Here is a 19,534-nt window from a genome sequence, read left to right as displayed (position 1 = left end):
CTTAAAAGACTGGAGTATCTACGATCCTGATTTTTCTAGCAAGGTGGCAATCACAAGAAAAAATATAGACTAGCACGCTGGGATATTCTTTGCCAACCCAAGGACTAAGGGGGCTTGAAAATTACCAACCTTTCGGTCAAGAATATTTGCCTTCTAAGCAAATGGCTCTTTAAGTTGTTTCATAAGGATGGGGTTTGACAACAACTGCTTAGGAATAAGTATCTTGGTTCCAAAATACTCACACATGTCTAAGGACAGCCAGATGATTTACACTTCTGGACTGGTCTCATGAAAATAAAAATGAATTCTTCAAATGGGGGTCCTTTCAAGTACAGAATAGGAAGCAAATTCGCTTCTGGAATGATATTTGGCTAGGTAAATGCCCACTAAGCCAATGTTATCCCTTGTTGTACCAGGTGATAAGACATAAACAAGTCACAGTAGCGGAGGTTATGAGAAACATACCTTGTAATTTATCATTATGTCGACCGATCACTTGGAGCAAACTAATTGAGTGGCAACAATTGACATTGCAACTTGTTCATATCTAGCTTTCTAATGACACATATTTTTTCAAATGGGAATTGAATGGGAAAGGACTATTTACTGTACAGTCGATGTACAAAACAATACTAAACCAACCCATTAATCCCAAATAAGTGGTTGTGGTAACTCAAGCTCCTGTTAAAAATAAAAGTTTTCTTATGGTACATAAGACGTGGGGTGATTTTGATCAAAAATAATCTAGCCAAAAAAAACCCTAGAAGTGTAGCCTCAAGTGTCCTTTTTTAATCATAATGAAACTATCTAGCACCTTTTCTTTGAATGTTCTTTAGCTAAGACTATCTAGTATACAATCAGAATAGCCGTAGGGTTTAAGAAATCGAGGAACATGTCACATTTGATTGGTGCTTGGTTACGGGAGATAAGAACTAAGAAAAAGAGAAGAATCTTAGTTGGGATATTGGCAATATTTTGAGCTATTTGGCTCTGTCGTAATTATATAGTATTTCATGAAAAAACAAAAATATCTTTCATGCAGGCGTTTTTTAGAGATACTTACTGACTAAGATTTTGGAGGCTGCTAAACAGGAAGATTAAAGGAAAGAGTTTCTGGTGGTCTGTCATATGTTAAAGGTTGTGGCAATAGAGCTCTTCGCTAAGTATGGGTGATCATGTAGTTATAGATTGCAAGCTTCATAACTTTAATCTTTTTACTTTGTTTCCTCTTCGTGTGATGTTGACTAATAGGCCACGACTTTGTAATAATCAACTGTTAACTGTATGTATCCCATGATATAAAAGGCCGGATGCTTATCCATTTTCTAAAAATTAATAGTTTCATAGTCATAGGTGAATGTGACCAGACAAATGCTTTCTGATAATCAAGCGAAACATCATGATGTATTATATATGCGAAAAATGGAACTTAATTCCATGTGAATTTAGCTGCTGTACACACACTATATATATATATATATATACTCGTGGCCTTTCTCAAATGTCATCATCACAAGATTATCTTGTCTAGCGTTATGGGGGACAAGGATTACACCGATGCTTATCGGCCTAAAAGCTCTCTACTAGTTTAGCCAACAGATAGAGCGCCACAAGGCCACCACATTGGGAATTTAGTCGGAAATTAAAACAAACACGCCCGATTGGTCAAAATTACTTTTAGGCCAACATTTCAGCACCCGTACGTTTGAAACGCTAGAATTTCATATGAACTTCACATACAATGAAATTCCCGTGCCGAAATAGAGATTTGATGGCATTGCTTTGCTTTTGTAGAGGCGACCTCCTACAAATTAATACTCTAATATTTAAGTTATGTTAGAAGTAACCGGTCAGATGCCAGTTTTATCATTGTCAAAAAGCTGATCCTGAAGTTGTAAGGCAAAAAGAGGCATCTTAATGAGAGAAATGGAAGAAAAAGTAAAAGGTGTAATAGGACTAAAATATGATACTTAGATAAAGAATGTAAGTTTTCCTTTTTAGCATTGACTGGGCTTGTTAGACAAATAAAACATAATCTCTTTGATTCCAAATTTAAGTCTATTAGAACATCGACATGCAGTGGCAGAGTGTGTCTAAATATAAAGGGGGCAAATTAGGGACGAACACTCGTTGTCTTTGCACATGAAGACGCGATGAGAATGGGTGTTGGGGGCCTGAGAGAACCTATTTGCCACTAGTACATATCCTTGAGAGTATATACTTCCGGCTCGATCTATAGTTGATCTGTTAGAACTAAAATATATACTACTTTCTTATATGTATGTATTATTTTCTAAAATATATATACTACTTTTTAAGATGTACATACTCTTCCTGAACACCCATTAGAGGGAGTATGTACAACTAGAAGTACAGAAAAGACTTCTTTATTTTATATATTATTAAAGTATATTTTATTATGAATCTAGTAGAATTAGCCATATATTCCTAATGTATATGATTTTTAGCTATTGATAGTCAAAGCTAAAAAATTTGATTTAGAACAAACATAAATAGACTTATACTTGTGATCGGATGGAGTACTTTAGTAATTAAGTTTTGCACTGTTAGAAGTAGTTGGTCCTGAAGTTTGAAGGCAAAAGGAAAATTATTGATGAGAGAAATGAGAAAAATATATATAAGTTTTCCTTTCAGCATCGACTGCTCTTGGAATTGGAACCTTGTTATCATTAAGAGCTATCTTAAAAAATACTGAAAAAATTGTTCCGCTTCCCATTTTCTTTCCAAGTTCCTGTGAAGTTTTTTTTTTTTTTTTTTTTAGAAGCTTCCTGTCGATTTCATACCGATGATTTGAGTATATCGCTTTCAAAAGACGGATAAAATAAAATGACGAAACTTCTTAGTTTATCAAGAAAAACGTTGGTTAATTCAACTCCAGGTGTGTGTATATTCTGTCACAGTCGCTGGTTACCAGAAAGCGTCAAAAACTGAAGAGAAGCGTCAGGCAGGAGCTGGCGAAGAATACTAATAGCTAAATCACCAAGTCAAAGTTTGCCGTGCAATATGCACTGCACTTAGCCACTGACTGCTACTACTTCCTAGTAGTTGCAGAGCTGTAGCTCAGGGAGCATGCATGCTAACCCAAATGAATTGATTCCCTCTTTGACTACATACTGCCAGCCAATTTGGAATATTAATCCCACAGCCGTCGTAGTAGCAAACGTGCTCGCTTCATTCAGATGGAGATGTGGACATCCCGAATGGTTTATGATAGCTCGCACCATTTTTTGGCCCTGTCTACCTCGTGCTCGAGTAATTTAGGACCCCTCACACTCGAATTTTTCAGCTGTAGGTTGAGAGTACCAGTTTCTGGTTCTTCAGTCCGTATGTAGAGCATGGGAGAAACACCTGACTAAACGTGGATAATTTACCCAAGTTATTCAGTTTGTACGTCAGATGGAGCCGGTGCCTCTCGCAAGGAGCTCGGGCGTCTCCCCTCCTCCTCCCGTTCAAACCAAAAATCCCCACCAAATCCTGCCAGATCCTCTCCAAATCCTGCCAAATTCCGCCCCTGCCTCACCCTCCCTCCTTCAGATTTGTCGACCGCTGCCCTCTCCTCCAAATTCATCACGGTTCTCACTCTCGGAGTTCGAACCTCGAGCCACCGTCGGTGCGGTGTCCATTCCAGATCTTGCTTTTGCAGTCGCGCTGAGCGAACTCTCCGGCCCCCTTTCCGGTCAGATCCCCAAGGCCAGCAGCGCCCTCCTGCGCCAGAGCTTTGATGTGGCCTGTGTTCAGCGCTCGTATGCGGACGTCGTCAAGTTGGGTGCACGCTTGTATTCAACCTCGGCCTTTACTGCTCCCCCCCCCCCTCTGGCGCCTCATTCATGCTCCGAGCAACCTGCTGATGCGACTGCTCCTCTCCACGACCTCATAGTTCAGCCCCCCTTGTTAGAGGAGCCTACAATTTCCAAAGATCCTTTGTTCACCTGTGCGGGCAGATCTCTCGCTTCCCCAGTTTCTCTACCAAGGTATCCGGCAGATCCGGCTCTTCAATGCTCCTCCCTCCCACTGCTCAAGCCGCGCATTCAAGTTGGCGTGCGTCTCCCCGAAGAGTCTTGGTCTGCAGAAGGGGAGGTGGGATCTCTGGTACGGCGAATCCTCCATTGAAGCAGGGCGGGAGGCTCGAAGCGATACTCTGATTTCTAATGGATGGAGCCTCGTGAAACCGCGATTCTGGTGGAGGAAGGAGTCTTCGCATTCAAGGCCTTCTCCTACCAGACGTTCTTCAGTTAAGTCAGTGAAGCGCTTCCTGTTGGCCAACTACGTGAGGAGAGTTCAATGCAAGTGCCTCAATTGCCTTGCATCTAACCACCGGGTTGCCTCCTGCCGCGACCCTACTAAATGTTGGCTCTACAAAGGCTCTGGCCATCGGTCTGGTGAGTGCTATTTGAAGGCCTCCTCCTATAGCTGATCCAGTTCAAGTGTGCAGAGTGATCACCTTCTCCCTCTTCCACTTAGCAATGCTGAGACTGACCTCTTCTCCCCACCCTCCAAGCCGGCTACGTCTCGTGGGATGTCTAGTTTCCCCAGCGACCCGACAGCCTGGCCTTTGGAGGATTATGCGGCGGTGGCCACAACATGTAGCATCAGGCGCCAAAAGGAGCTGCTGCACGATAGAGCGGTGGTTTGCTGGATGGTGGGGACTCGGCCTGACATGGAGCCGTCAGTCCTCTCTGATGCGCTGATGACTTCCTTTCGCATTGGTGTGCAAGACTATCAGCTAGTGAAGCATCATCTGGAAGACTTCCTCATCATCTTCGCCAACAGACGCATCCGTGACAACATTGTCAATGCTCATAGGCTTCCCTTCAGGGGCCGCGACTTCCGCTTTGTGGCGTGGAATGATTGGAGGTTTGCCGACACATCCAACTAGGGTTTTCATGTTAGACTGCGTATTGAGGGCATCCCAGCTCATGTGTGGTTTGAGGAGGTGGCGGCACTGGTGATAGGGCAACATTGCTCGATTCACTACGTCGAGGAGCACTCAAGAAGGCGGGAGCGAACGCGAACCTATGATCTGTGGGCTTGGTGCAACAATCCGAGCCTCATCCCCAAGTTGGTTTGGCTCACCATCACTCAGGCAGATCGTGAGCTCCCACCAGCCTTCATCCCTCGGTGCGACGTCGAGATTCACTATGACAGGCCTACAGACCTCAAGCATGGCCAATCTTATTGGCTCTTCATTCATTTGGAGGTGATCCAGGACCTTGCCTTCCTCATAGCCAACCCTCCAGATCCTCGCCTCAGCAACCGCCGTTGGGAACGCTGCCTGGACTGGAATTATGGCTTGCCAGATGGAGGTGTCCAGGCTGCCCATATCGCTCAGCATCCCTGCCACAGCGGTGGCGACCGCGGCTGTAGGGACCATGACGAGGATGCTGACGAAGACCGTACCCGGCACAACCACCGCCGACATCGAAGTCGTTCCCTTTGGTCTTGCCTCTCGTGCCCCTGTCGTGACGAAGGTAGTGCGGTCCGCGATGGGGGGTATTCACGGGCGCCATGGGTGTCGTCGGGTGGCCGCTCTTCCCTCGACCTCGCCTCCAAGAACCCTGGTGCGACACCAGCAACTCAAAATCCAGAAGAGCATTTGGCGCAAGAAAGTCTCTTTTGCCTCGCCGATTGCCACGGTGTGCACACCGCGTTGTCCAGTGCAACTTTTGCTGCCTATTGGAGGTCACTGCAACCCAATTGACCTCTTCCCCGACTTGCATTACAGCCCGGGCCCTGTGTTTGTTGATCCTATGCTGGCTGAACTGGACTCTTTCTCATCCTGTGCAGGGTACACCAGAGAGCTTTCTGTTGCTGCAGTCGAAGACGTATCTGAGACGCCTGTTGTTTCGAGAGACCCGTCTCCAAATCCTGACAGTCCGCTGGCGCCCTCTCCTATGCACACCCCCTCGCTTTAGCGTAAGAGTCCCCCCTTCACCTCCACTTCCATGGGCTGCATCATTAGTACTATTGCAGATCCTATGTTTTCAGATCTCTGCTCTCAAATGCCTGCCCACACAGAAGGGACAGTGGCCGACTCACCAGAGACAACGCAGATTGTAGATCAACAGTCTCCCCCTGATGCGGATCCGAGGACCCTGTCGGCTGGCTTGATGATGTCCATAGAATCTGCTCCCCCAGAGGGGCTCCTGGCGATGAATGAACAACCTGTTGCAGTCATTCCAGTCAACGCTGACCACATGCAGGTAACCTATGTTCAAGATTTTATTGCCTCAATCACCAACCCCATTGTAATACCCATTTTACAGAGCTCTCCGATGTCCATCCCTAGTGGGCCATCTTGTGTTTCGACCCTACCCAGGACTCCTAGAAGATGTATTAGGCTAGCTAAGAAGTTGTCCCTGAGCAGAGACCCGGTCAAGATGGCCCAAGATGTTCTATCAAAGAAGTTAGGGGACCTCTCCCCTCACACAAGCAATGCTTTTGATCCCTTTGACTCTTACGTGCAGCGTGTCACGCAGCCACTCTCAAAGGAAGCCATTGAGGTGATCAAAGCTATGGTGGACAGTGGAAACCAGCACATCAAGAAGAACGGTCAGAACAGGATCGCGCCAGCTCTGACCCAGGCGGAAGGCCCTAACCCAGCGTAATGGACGTGCCATCTTTGGCTATGAACGTAGAATGTCTTTTGCCCAATGCTTTTGTCTATTTGTCATCAATTGTTGGTTGCAAATCTACTCGTTTATTTACTCCGTCGGTTAATCAACAATGTGGGTTAGTACGGCATATCCTCCCATGTATGTTGCCTGCTGGTTTGTTTCCCTCCGTGGCACCTTGTAGCCTTCCAATGTTGTTTGCTCTGTCAATGCTGCAACTGAGTATGTTGGCTTTTGAATGGGTGTTTAGGATGGCCTTCCAGGTCCATCCCACCCTTGCAATGTTATGATGTGTTGCTCAATTTTCTTCTCATGTCGCAACGTGATTGTAAGATTCTCTGCTGGAATGTCCGAGGCCTCAACGCCCTAGTGAAGCGTACAGCGATCAGAAATCTTGTTCAATCTTGTGGTGCCACTATTGTTTGCTTGCAAGAAACAAAATTTCTTGCCTGGACCCCCTTGTTCCTAATGGAAACGTTGGGTCCGGATTTCACTGAAGAGTTCGCCGAGCTACTATAACACCCTAGTTTTTAAAAAACTTTTTGGAAATAGTAATAAATATCCTTTTCCTTAGAATAGGGTGTTTTTCTTTGCCTCAAAATCTTAGGAGAAAGAAATTATTTTCTAAAAGCTAGAATAATAAACCTAGGCTATATTATAGTTTGTTGCATTCATGCTGAGTTTAGCTGCATTAGAGTTTTTATTATGTGGAAAATAAACTTTTGAAAACCCTGAGTGCGTCGTTCAAATTTTGAAACAAAAAGTTTGAAAAGGCTTTATTAAAGGAAAAATTCTTTTTTTTCTCTTTGGGCCAAATCTTCCTTTTTCCTCCCCTTTTTCTTTTCTCCTTTCCGGCCTTTTCTTTCTTCCTTCCCGGGCCAGCCCGCTCCCTCCTCCCCTCACCCCCGCCTCCCTGCCTGGGCCGGCCGAAGGCCGCGGCCCAGCGGCGCCAAGCCGCTCATCCCAGTGGCGCCCGGCCAAAAGCCATTTCCGCTCCGCAGACGCCGCCAGGTGGGCCCCGTGCCTTCTTCCTCTTCTGCCCAAGCAAGATTCTACTGGTGTCCGAGTCGAGGCCGACGCTATTCGCCGCTCTCCCACGTCCGTATCCCAACCGAAGCGATCGAAACCCTAACCGCATGCCCTTATCTTTCCCCCTCCCCGCCTATATAAAGCCCGGACCCCCTCCCCTTTTTCCCATCTACCGGTCATCCAAAGTTTTTTCTGCCGCCGCCATAGCCGAGCCACCCGAGCTTTGTCGCCGCCGTTTCGACACCTGGTTGCTGAAGCCAAGCAGCCCCCGAGCCTTCCAGTCGACCTCCGCGCTCGCCGGAGCCATCGCCGTTGAGTTTGGCTGCTGGAGCCACCCTCCCCGATGCCACCCGAGCCTCACCGACGTCTACCCCACCGCCGCACGTCACCCAAGCCGCGTTGTCGTCAGTACGTACCTAAAACGGATTCCTTGTGCTCTCTTCTCTCTACGCCGCCACTCGCCATCGTCCCCCGTAACCGGCGACGTGGTCCGCCGCCCCTCCGGCGAGGACGCCGCCGTGCCCAAGCCTACCGCCGCTGCCTCTCTTCTCTGAGCCGGCCAGCCAAAGCCCCTTCCAACCCCAGCCACCCGATCCAAAATAGATCGCCTAGATTAGATCCAGAATAACCCTTCGTCGAGCCAATCCCGTGGCGACACATGGCATGTGTAATCCTAGTCATCAAAGCTGGCCACATCATCGCCACTAAAGCCGGCCACCTCAGCCAACCAGCCTACATGGCAGTGCCACCTCACCCAAGAAATACCCAGTCATATTCCGAATTAAATTAATTCGTAAACAATGGCAGTTTTGCAAATAAGCCCCTGGACTTTCCTATATTTAAATAAAAGCCCTTGTAGTTATATAGATTAGCCCCTAAACTTTTTCTTAATTACAAATAGGTCCTCAATTTTTGCAAAAAGGCCCCTAACCTCTCTATTTTTATTTAAACTAAGCCCTTTTTATTTTTCAAAGTTAACACTAATCTTATTTATAGCATAACTTTCTCGTTCTAACTCCGATTTAGATGATTTTCACGCTCACGTGTTCGTAGCGACGTGTACTATCTTGTAGTACCCTTTTCATGGATGTTAGCTATTGTACTGTTCTTAGTTGGTTTTGTTGTATGTTTTTCCGGTGTGTGTTGAAAGCAAACGAAGAGCAGTTCGAGAATCTTCAGGACCAAGTTTTTGAAGAGTCTGAGCAGCAAGTTGGGAGAGGCAAGTGTCTTTGAACATTTTGATCCCAGTTTTGTTTAAAATGCGTTCTTTTATTTCAAACATGCATGCTATTAATCCTGAATCCTATGTACTTATAGTATCCTATTCCATATAATTCCTTGTCGCCATGTTGATAGTAGAGGATATGATGGGTAGTCATGCTTAGCTTTGCACAAGGGGATTGAAGGGTTAAGGGTTAAACATGATTAACAAATTAATGTAATTATGAGTTGGGAATATTAATGATGGCATTAGCAACATGGAACCTTAGGCCTTGAGCAAAGTTGGATCGGTAATGATGAAGTTATGATGTTGGCTTAGAGTTTGCTCAAGTAACCTAAGTAAGGACCGGTTTGTGGAGTGACAACCCAAGAAATATCGTACCAACCACGAGACCTGGTATGGGATAGGCCTAGCCTATTAATTAGTGGATTCCAGTCTTGTGCATACCAAATGGAAGAGTGGTTGTGTGGGGACGGCAAAGGCCAGAACCATTTGGATAGTGGTATGAGATGTGTAGTGGAAGGGAAGGGTGAAAACTTTCCGGAGCTACAAGGCGCAAAAGGAGGCTTCTGGACGGTGAAACCTAGCGGGTATGCACATACTAGATGAAACTTTGTAACGGCTTTATAGTGACTTTCCAGGCAACACACCACTTGTGTGTGTTAAATGTTTCGCGGACACGGAAACAAGGAAAATCACGACTTGTGGAGAAAGTTGGACAACCTCTGCAGAGTGTAAAACTGTTATAGCAGCCGTGCTCACGGTTATGAGAGACTTGGATCCTCACATGATTAGCCAAATGGGTTTGGGTTATTTTGGTCTGTTGGGAGCCTGATGTGGGATTCAGGTGGATAGGAAAAATTGTGGAGATGGTTCTAGGAGTTGGAGATCTAATGATGAATCACCTAGATAAGTAGGATGCTTTCATAATACTTTGTTAGTACAGTTGGCTTTTATGCAAAACTTTAAGTGTTACAGCTTGTTCCTTGTTTAAGCTTGCATAGCATTTTATCTTCCCACACTTGCGGAGTACTAGTTGTACTCACACTTGTTGTTTTTACCCCAAATGTCCTCCAAGCGCGGCTCAGGCATTGAAGGTGATCCAGATTTCTTCGTTGATGAAGATGAAGACTGCTAGGCTAGCGCTTCCCCCGGTCAATTGCCTGTGGAAGTCGGAGTTTCGTGGAGTTTAGATGTGTGCTTTTGTTTAAGTCTTTGTGGTCACTTTATTTATTCTAGTTAAGCGTTGTAATAATGACATTGTATGTGATACACTGATGAAGTCGTTGCATGTATAAAACTTGATCCTGGCATACATATAGTTTACATCTGGTTTTGTCCCTTTCTAAAACCGGGTGTGGCAGCTACCTTCAGTCGGTGCCAGTGGTGGGGTGCTAATTGCTTGTAACAGGAATTTCTTCTCCTTGTCTAACCCTCACCTCTCCCAACACTCCTTCTCAGTAACGATCACAATGCTGGCTGATAGGAAATCCTGGTCACTGACCTTCGTTTACGGCCCATAGGGTGATGCTGACAAAACCTCTTTCATCCAAGAGATTCGGTTACTAAAACCAATGTTGCAACATAAGTGGCTTCTTGTGGGGGATTTTTACCTCATCTCCAATGCGGCTAACAAAAATAATTCCTGCCTAAATCTTCCGACGATGCAGCATTTCAAAAGAATGATTGATAACTTGGAGCTTAAGGACCTCAAACTGCATGGTCGGCAATTCACTTGGAGTAATGAGTAGATCAACCCAACCTTCACAAGAATTGATCGCTTTCTCGCAACCACAGCTTGGGATGTTCTCTTTCCCGCATCTTACCTCCAAGCCTTATCCTCGGGGGAATCGGATCACGCACCGTTATTCATAACTGGCGAAGCTTTCAAACCAGTCAGCACCTCCTTCCGCTTTGAGTCTTTCTGGGCCTCCATGCCGGGATTCATGGACACCGTTAAAAATGCTTGGTCACAGCCGGTGCTGGTTTCAGATGCTATCCTGCGTTTCCATGTAAAATTAAATAGGACGGCAAAGGCTATCAAATTGTGGAAAACAACAAACATAGGAGACCTCAAGCTTCGTCTGGCTATTGCTCGTGAAGTGATCCTACTACTTGATGCGGCCCAAGAAATCCGTATGCTGTCCATGGAAGAATTTGACCTCAGGAAACACTTGAGACTCTGGGCAAAGGCCCTTGCAGTCCTAGATCGGATGCGTGCCAGACAACATTCGAGGTGTGTTCATATCAACAAATCATATGCAAACACCAAGTTTTTCCACATCAAAGCCAATGGAAGGAAGCACAAAACCTTCATCCAATCTCTTCAAACCGATCAAGGTACTGTCTTCTCGCGTCAGGACAAGGAAGATGAGTTGCAGAAATTTTTTGTGGAGCATCTTGGTACAAATGTCAACCGCCAACTAGCCCTGAACTAGGAAGCACTTGGGTATCAACAGAGGGACCTTTCTAGTCTGGAAGAACCTTTTGATGAAAAGAGTTGAGAGGCACAATTAACTCTTTGCATCCAGAAAAAGCCCCAGGTCCTGACGGGTTCATCGGTTTATTCTATAGAAAATGTTGGGAAATAATAAAGGAAGATTTATTGGAAGCAATTCAGACTTTCTATCGGCTAGGGTCAGACAAGTTTCATTTGGTGAACAAAGCTAACATCGTCCTCCTTCCAAAAAAGGTGGATGCAGTGGCGGTCACTGATTTCCGGTCAATAAGTTTGATTAGCAGTCTGGCAAAAATTATCACCAAAACTCTTGCAAACCGGCTGGTGCCATTTCTTGATGACCTTGTTCAGAGAGGCCAAAATGCATTCATAAAGAAAAGATCCATCCATGATAATTTCCTTTATGTGCAGAACGTCATCCAGTACCTCCACAAAAACAAGCAACCGGCCTTATTCATCAAACTCGACATTTCAAAAGCCTTTGACTCCATAAGTTGGCCATATTTACTTGATATGCTTCACCATTTTGGCTTCAAATAGAAATCGAGAGATTGGATTTCCCTCCTTTTGGCCACCTCCTCCTCGCAGTTTCTGGTGAACAACACCCCGGATAAACCTTTCAATCATGCTTGGGGTTTAAGTCAGGGAGACTTGTTATCGCTCTTCATCCTCGCCATAGACCCGCTCCAAAAAATCATCTCGAGAGCCTCACACCAAAACATCTTAAAGCCAAGGTTACTAGGATCGGCAAAGTTAAGATGCTCTTTTTGTATGCAGATGATGCAGCCATTTTTGCAAATCCTGATAGAGAGGAACTACAAGCGCTTCAGCAAATCCTTCAGGCCTTCGGCCAGTGCACAGGTTTGGTGACTAACCTGGCCAAGACTGAAGTGCATCCTATCAGATGTCATGACCTACCGCTGCAATCAATCCTCCGTGATTTCCCTGGGAAGGTTGGCGATTTTCCATGCAAGTACTTAGGTATACCTCTCCATACAAGACAGCTCCGCAAGGTGGACTTACAACCAATCATTGACAAAATCAGCAGCAAACTCCCAGTATGGCAAGGAAGATTTTTCTCCTTCGCAGGCCGCGACACCCTCGTCAAGTCTATCCTCTCATCTCAACTAATTTATCACCTCACCGTTTTACCCTTACAGAAGTGGCTTCAAAAGAAGATTGACAGAACTAGAAGGAGTTTTCTTTGGAAAGGGGAAACACCGGAAAACGTGAATGGGGGACACTGTTTAGTGAATTAGAGGACAGTCACCAAGCCAAAAAGTCTAGGCGGTTTGGGAACCTTGGATTTGGAAAAGTTCGCGACGGCCCTGAGACTTCGTTGGCTTTGGTTTGATTGGCAAGCTAAAGATCGCCCTTGGAAAGGCATGCCGGTTCCTTGCAATACAATGGACAAGGCCCTTTTCAACGCATCGACCATAGTGTCGATTGGAAATGGGGAAAAGGCATCCTTTTGGTTCTCTAGCTGGTGGCATGGAACGGCCCCTCACAATATTGCGCCTCTCATTCTTGTGAAATCCTTCAGGAAAAATTTCAATGTCAAATTTGGTCTTACACAACATAGATGGTTACGCTTTATCAAAATTTTGGAGACAGAGGAAGAGCTTCAACAATTAACTGCCTTATGGAGTCTGGTGCGAGATATTGGACTATGTCCAGATGATCAAGACTCTATCTCATGGAAATGGACGGCAAATGGACAATATTCCACTAAAAGTGCTTATGAGATTCAATTTGTGGGAGGCGTAAAGGGGTTCAATTTGAGGAAAATCTGGAATGCTAGAGCTGAGCATAAGAGCAAAATGTTTGTTTGGATCCTTTTGCAAAACAAAATTCTAACGGCCGATAATTTGGCAAAAAGAAGCTGGCCACACAATCAAACCTGCCAATTATGTGATCAGGACAACGAAACAGCAGTGCATCTGTGCAAGGATTGTGCCTACATAAGGGAAGTTTGGATGCATCTTTCCACTTGGTTCAACTTTCAGAATTTACCTCCTTTGAGTCTTTACATAACCATCTCAGGTTGGCGGCAAGCTTCTTCAAACGCGACAGTTCGGGAGCTAAGGCGTGATTTCAATGAAATTGTTATTACCTTTTGGTGGTCTATTTGGAAGGAAAGGAATCGAAGAACGTTCCAAAATAAAAAAGAAGAAGCACTCCAGCTCGCGCTTTTAATTAAGGAGCATATCGATGAACTCTTTTTAGCTCTACCTTCTGTCTCTTAGTTTCTTGTTGTCTGGTTGGGTCTGTTTTCTTTTCTCCGCCTGGTTGTTAGGTCATGAGGGCTTAGGGATGGAACTGTCAGGTGTTTCGGCCGCCCCAAGCTACCTCTCCCCCGGCCTGGATAAAGTCTTTTATTTCTCCGTCCTTTGTCTTTCTCTCTTTTCTCTTTGTACTCCTTTTTTCCTCCTAGTCTAATAAATTCGACAGTCCTCCTGCCGCCTTTCTAATTTTTTTTTTCAGCTGTCCATTCGAAATCTGAGGGATTGCAGTCACCTTCTTCCTCCTGATCCTTCTACCTTGCGGAGCTTGATTCTCCATTACGCACTTGCTACTACTAGCCCATCATCTTCCTACCAAATACTTGCCTGTACCCCAAAACTTTAGTCCTGATATTGAGTTGTGCCAACCCTATTGTTGACCTAGCCCACCGCCCTCCTACCACCACCTATATACTTAGAATCCTAACCCTTGAATCCCAAAAACCTAACCCTATCCTGAGCTCACTTAGAAGCGGAGCTCTGGATTCAACAAGAGCGACTGGGGTGTTTAGCTTGTAAGAAACTCGTGCTTCTTAGTACGTACTTGTTCTATAAAATAAACTTTGCCAGCAATTTAAAGGGGTGGAGCTTGGCAAATGATTCCTTCTCCGATTGATTACTGCCAATCATAAACGATCTCCTATCCCGATTCGATTCATCCCCGCTGATGCTCATAGGCGTTTTTTTCCACGGACGGCGAGCATTGATCAGGCAGACCGGCGCTGTGGATGACTGCAAGTGCAGCGAACGACGGCCGCGGGTTCAGATTTGGGTTGGGCGAGCCGGATAGATTCCTTGTCACGATCGACGGCTCACAGCTAGCGGTCACGAGGCGAGAGTCCATTTCTGCGACCCGAGTTCTATTCGATGCAAATTAAAGCTGGATTTGACTTGAGAGATCAGGTTAGATTTGGACAAATTAACCTGATAGTATTTGGACATCCCATCCTCTTAGTGTTTATTATTATTTTTAATTACAAGTCGAAGGAATGTGCGCATACAGCTCGTATATTACACTAATACATACATATGGAGATATAACCTCACACAGTAACGTTGATGTGACAGAATCACACTTCATTCACAAACGTGGGTTCAGAAGGCGTGTCTTCTCCTTCTTCTTAAAAAAAGAAAAAAAAACTAGAAACAGGAGCAAAAGCTAGTTAAACATGTTATTAGCCTTCACTCAGTAGCTAAGACTGGTCAGCGCTCAGAAGCCTCTTCACCGGTTTTACGAAGCGGGAAATCGCAGCGCAGTCAGTGTAATCCAACACGTCGGACACTTCGCGGCGCTGCCTCCCTTCCTCCTCTGCTTCTCCTGCGCTTCCCCCCTGTCCCCTCCACTGCCCAACTCCCCTCCCTATAAATACCTCATCCATAGCCGTGGCGGAAGACCATAATTCTCCACGACCGCAGCCAAACATACACAACATCCAACCACACGGACGAGCCACCTGCTTCCTCCCTCGGCGCGTCTTCTTGGAGCCCGACGAAATGGCGGCAGCGGCGGTGCGGCTTTGTGCATTGGCCATGCTCGCGGTGCTGCAACTGCAAGGCGCGCGGTCGGCGACGTTCACCATCGCCAACAACTGCAGGTACACGGTGTGGCCGGGTCTGCTGTCCAGCGCGGGTTCCGCGCCGCTGCCCACCACGGGGTTCGCGCTCGCGCCGGGGGAGTCACGCGCGGTGGCCGCACCGTCGGGGTGGTCGGGCCGCCTCTGGGGCCGCACGCTCTGCGCCCAAAATGGCAGCCGGTTCGCGTGCGCCACGGGGGACTGCGGGTCCGGGGACGTGCAGTGCGCCGGCGGCGGCGCGGCGCCTCCCGCCACGCTGGCCGAGTTCACGCTCGACGGCAGCGGCGGGCTCGACTTCTTCGACGTCAGCCTCGTCGATGGCTACAACCTGCCAATGCTCGTCACACCCGTCGCTAGTGCCACCGGCTCTGTCGCTTCTACTGGGGGCAAGTGCGCGGCGACGGGGTGCGCGGCGGAGCTGAACGGCGCGTGCCCCGCCGACCTGCGCGTGGACGCGGCGGCGGAGGGAGTGGTGGCGTGCCGGAGCGCGTGCGACGCGTTCGGGGACGCGCAGTACTGCTGCAGCGGCGCGTACGGGAGCGCGGCAGTGTGCCGGCCGTCGGCCTACTCGGAGTTCTTCAAGAGCGCGTGCCCACGCGCCTATAGCTACGCCTACGATGACGCCACCTCCACCTTCACCTGCGCCGCCGGGAGCACCGACTACGCCGTAACCTTCTGCCCCGCTGCGCCAACCAGGTAGGATCACGAGTAATTCTTTTTCATAGTTCCTTGAGATTTAATTTCACAGTTGCTTGATTAACGGCAAGTAAAGAATGACTACTTTTTTTACATAATGAAGAATGACTACTATGCAGTAAGAAATGTGATACTACACTCCAAGTTAAAAATGACTAAGTAAAAAAAGATAAATTTCCCTCAAGTTAAAAGTTGGCCGGTTTGACATAATTATTCTGTTGATCAAGCTATCAGTACTAGTTTATGGCCTCATCTGATTAGTTGTAACGGTGAATTTGTTAATACGAACGGTGAGGGAGTACTGACAAGTGGGGCCGGGAGGAAGTCATCAACGGCTAGTGGGAGTAAACGGCTAGGAAGGCACATTTCCCAGGGCGGACAACAAAGACACGCGCTCATAGTAACCGCTGTGCTGGGCTACTCAAACTCACTCCCTTATATCTTGATGACACGGGCTCAGTAGGCCTGGCCCCCTACTCTCATCACGCGCTGTCACTAGTGTCTAAGGTGTCAACGAGACTCAAGATGGATCACATATGTGTTTGTTTGGTTTAAATTATGCTTGTGTTATTTGACATATAAACCGGAGTTTAATTTATGTCCTACTCGAAATAAAATAATTCTTCATGTGAGCTGGTAGTTTGCAGTGGTGAAAGAAGAGAGTAGAATCAATTTAGAAAGAATATTTTATAGCTCGAGGTATAACATTGGCCATAACAATATGAACATTAAGGTTTCTCTTCTAATATATAAAGCTAGGTATTAAGACCATCTTTTTGACTTACCACCATCACTTTTTATGCACACTATTAATGTCCTTACTACTATTTATTTATAAGAGAATTTTTTATTTATCACTAAATGTTGATCAAATCTTTTACCATGTGTTAATGACATATAACTTCGGACCGCACATTAAGGAATTGAGTGACTTTTCAGTAGCACCAGAAGAATTTATTCGATTTATTTACTAGCCATTACTATCGGCAGCAGTGACAATTTACATCAGCAATTCAACGTTCTTTCCTTGCTTGCGTTGCTGACTCGATCGTCCCTCGTTTAATTTTACAGCAGCGTGAAGTCGACGGGGCAGAACCCGCAGGCCGCCGGGCTGCCGCTGATGAACAACACCACCATGGTCTACTTCGGCGGCACCAACGCGCAGCCCAGCAGCGCCGCTTCCCTGGCCGCGGACTCTCTTGTCTCTGTCGCGGTCGCGGCCGTCGCCCTCTCGGCTCTCCTCTGAGCGCCGCCGGCCCGTCCTCGTCACTACGGTGCACGATCGCAGCACGTTTTGCCGCCGCGCGACATCTGCTCAGTTGCGGTCACCGGACAGTGGGCCACACGGAGCGTTTGACAGCAGCTTGAAGAACAAGTTGAGTAAAGTTACAGAGTGCAGGCAGCCTGGACGGAAGAAGCTGGATTATGTTGTAATTTTAATCAGGATAAGCAGCTAGCTAGTTGATCATCTTCTCATTATCTTATTTTATTTTTGTTTTATATTTATTTTATTTGTTGGGTGCGGAGGACGACGACGACGGAACGAAATGATTATTTCGTTCTTTGTCATGCTACAAACAGAATTATATGCAACGGAGCTGAATGGATTTGTATGATTCGAAAAAAAGTATGTACAAACGCTGCTCATTACTTATTGGCTTATTGCTGATGCTGACAGGATGCCAGTTACACTGATAGTTCACTAGGCTTGGACATTGAAATCGAAGTTGCGGCTTGAGATTGCAAATTTGACTTGTTATCTATCACATCTGACTATAAAGCAACGCCTTCAAACGACTTTACCAATGGGAAGCTGGGAAGCCTGTGGCTTTAAGAAACTAAAAAAATTGATCACAAAACATGTGCAAATTAATATTCCCTCTGTTTTTTTTTTTGACAAAATAGCCTACCGTACGAAATATCGGCCAAAACATTTTCAATGGACAAGCATGTTTTCATGTATTAGGGTTTTCACCCTCCGTCGGTCGGTCGATGATGGGTGGCGAAGGTCCGAAGTCCGATCAGTCAATGACGTAATTACCTTTAAGGGTATCAAGATAATTACAATAATACCTACTAGAATGAACGGTTAGATCACAACAATGATACTATCCATCATCTAGTATCATGGTGTACTGTAAAGGTTCTCTACATATATGTCACTAGAGAGAAGATAATTTCAGCATTTTCCATTTTCGACCCTTTTTGCCGCCACATCGACTCTAGCGGGGCTCGCTGACCTAGGTTCCGAGGCGAAAGGACAGGAGTGCCCCTGGCCCCTCTGGCTTACACGCCAGCACCACGGATCGAACCCCACAGCTGTGTCTGCTCTCGACGGGCTTGGTGAAAGCCGGTTAGGGTTCCTCGTCCCGCAGCCACTGGTGGCCGCCGTCCTCCCTCCGCGTCCACCTCCCTGCATGTTCGACCTCCCTCCACCAATGGCCCTGGGTACCTCCCTCCACCATTCCCCCGGGTGCCTCGCCGGCCATCAGTAGCACTACATCACCTTACCTTCGAGTAGTACAGACACCGCCAACTCCTTGGAGGTCCACCACACCGTCGGCTTCCCTGAGCTTTGCCAACACCACGATCAAGGTAACAAATTGGCTGTCCCTGTATCATGCAATCGCATGAATTAGACTGTATGAATTCAATTTTGGAGTACTAGGTGATATCTATTTGGAGCACTACTGGAACTTGATTTGTGTCTTTTGTCAAATGAAAGAGGTAGTGCAATCCATGTATGTGTCTGTGTTAATTCTAGAAATTGTAAGAATAGAGCACCTGATTTAGATGATTTACAGTAGAGATTGCTCATGTAGCTTGCTTGCACTATTGATTGCTTATGGCGCAGAAGACCGGGTTGCCCCTGCTCAAGTGCCCCAAGTGCCCTATTAGGGACGTCATCGAGCCCTGAAAGCATGAAACAAACACCAAGAAGGTGTTCTTCAAGTGTTAGATGAGCGTCTATGATGTGACTAGAACTTAATCAATTTTTGATGCTATGTTGATGATTTGTGATATTCTTCACATTTTTGCTCGATTTGGGGATTAGGGTTCCGTTGCACACTGAATAGATTGAAACTTTTCTTTCTGCAGGATCCAAGTACCTGCAGATTTTCCAAGTGGGAAAAGGGGTACATAAAAGTTTTGCAGGAAAAAGGACTGATGGGTGTTGAATCTTCATCGGCCAATGCCCCACTGCAGGAGCCCGTGGAAGAAACAACTGACATGGAGAAGAAAGGTGCAGTGAAGGCCAATGACGACGAGCTGGAAGCTGAGGTAGGTGCACTGAAGGCAAATGCCAGCAAGCTAGAAGCTAAGATAGCTGAAGTGAAGGCCAATGCCGGCAAGCTAGAGGCTAAGATCGTGGAAGTTGCAGACAAGGTCGGCATGCTGATGAGCTTTGTGAGAGCTATGTTTGTGATGTAGCTTGTGAATTTGGTGTTGTGTCTCCTTGTTTTCCTATTGGTCAGGTATTAGGGAAGAAGGTTTTTCGGTTTTGGTGTTATGATGGCTTTTGTATCCATGACGAAATGTTGTGATAGAGTGGTTGGAAGGACATGTGTGCAGTGTTCATAGTTTCAGCACTTGTATCCTTAGAATTGAATCAAATATCTCGCTCTTTTTTGATCCACTTC

General features: G+C 46.3%; 1 protein-coding gene across 1 annotated transcript; it reads left to right on the top strand.

Annotated features, from left to right (window-relative positions):
* The first annotated feature begins 14,942 nt into the window (after window positions 1-14,942).
* LOC133907866 (thaumatin-like protein 1b) lies at window positions 14,943-17,540 on the top strand. Its single transcript, XM_062349962.1, has 2 exons — window positions 14,943-15,893; window positions 16,965-17,540. Exons 1-2 carry the CDS (start codon window positions 15,118-15,120, stop codon window positions 17,137-17,139), a joined length of 951 nt encoding a protein of 316 aa, XP_062205946.1. The 5' UTR covers window positions 14,943-15,117; the 3' UTR covers window positions 17,140-17,540.
* The last annotated feature ends 1,994 nt before the right edge of the window (window positions 17,541-19,534 follow it).

Source organism: Phragmites australis, chromosome 24 (assembly GCF_958298935.1).
Source record: "Phragmites australis chromosome 24, lpPhrAust1.1, whole genome shotgun sequence".
NCBI lineage: Eukaryota > Viridiplantae > Streptophyta > Magnoliopsida > Poales > Poaceae > Phragmites > Phragmites australis.
The sequence above is the reverse complement of the archived record's forward strand: the minus strand, read 5'-3'. Positions and strand labels throughout refer to the sequence as shown.

Excerpts from the sequence above, each read along its gene's own strand:
- LOC133907866 (XM_062349962.1), top strand. The coding sequence starts at position 15,118 with ATGGCGGCAGCGGCGGTGCGGCTTTGTGCATTGGCCATGCTCGCGGTG. Across the intron at positions 15,894-16,964 it reads TGCCCCGCTGCGCCAACCAG|CAGCGTGAAGTCGACGGGGC; the intron begins GTAGGATCACGA and ends TTAATTTTACAG.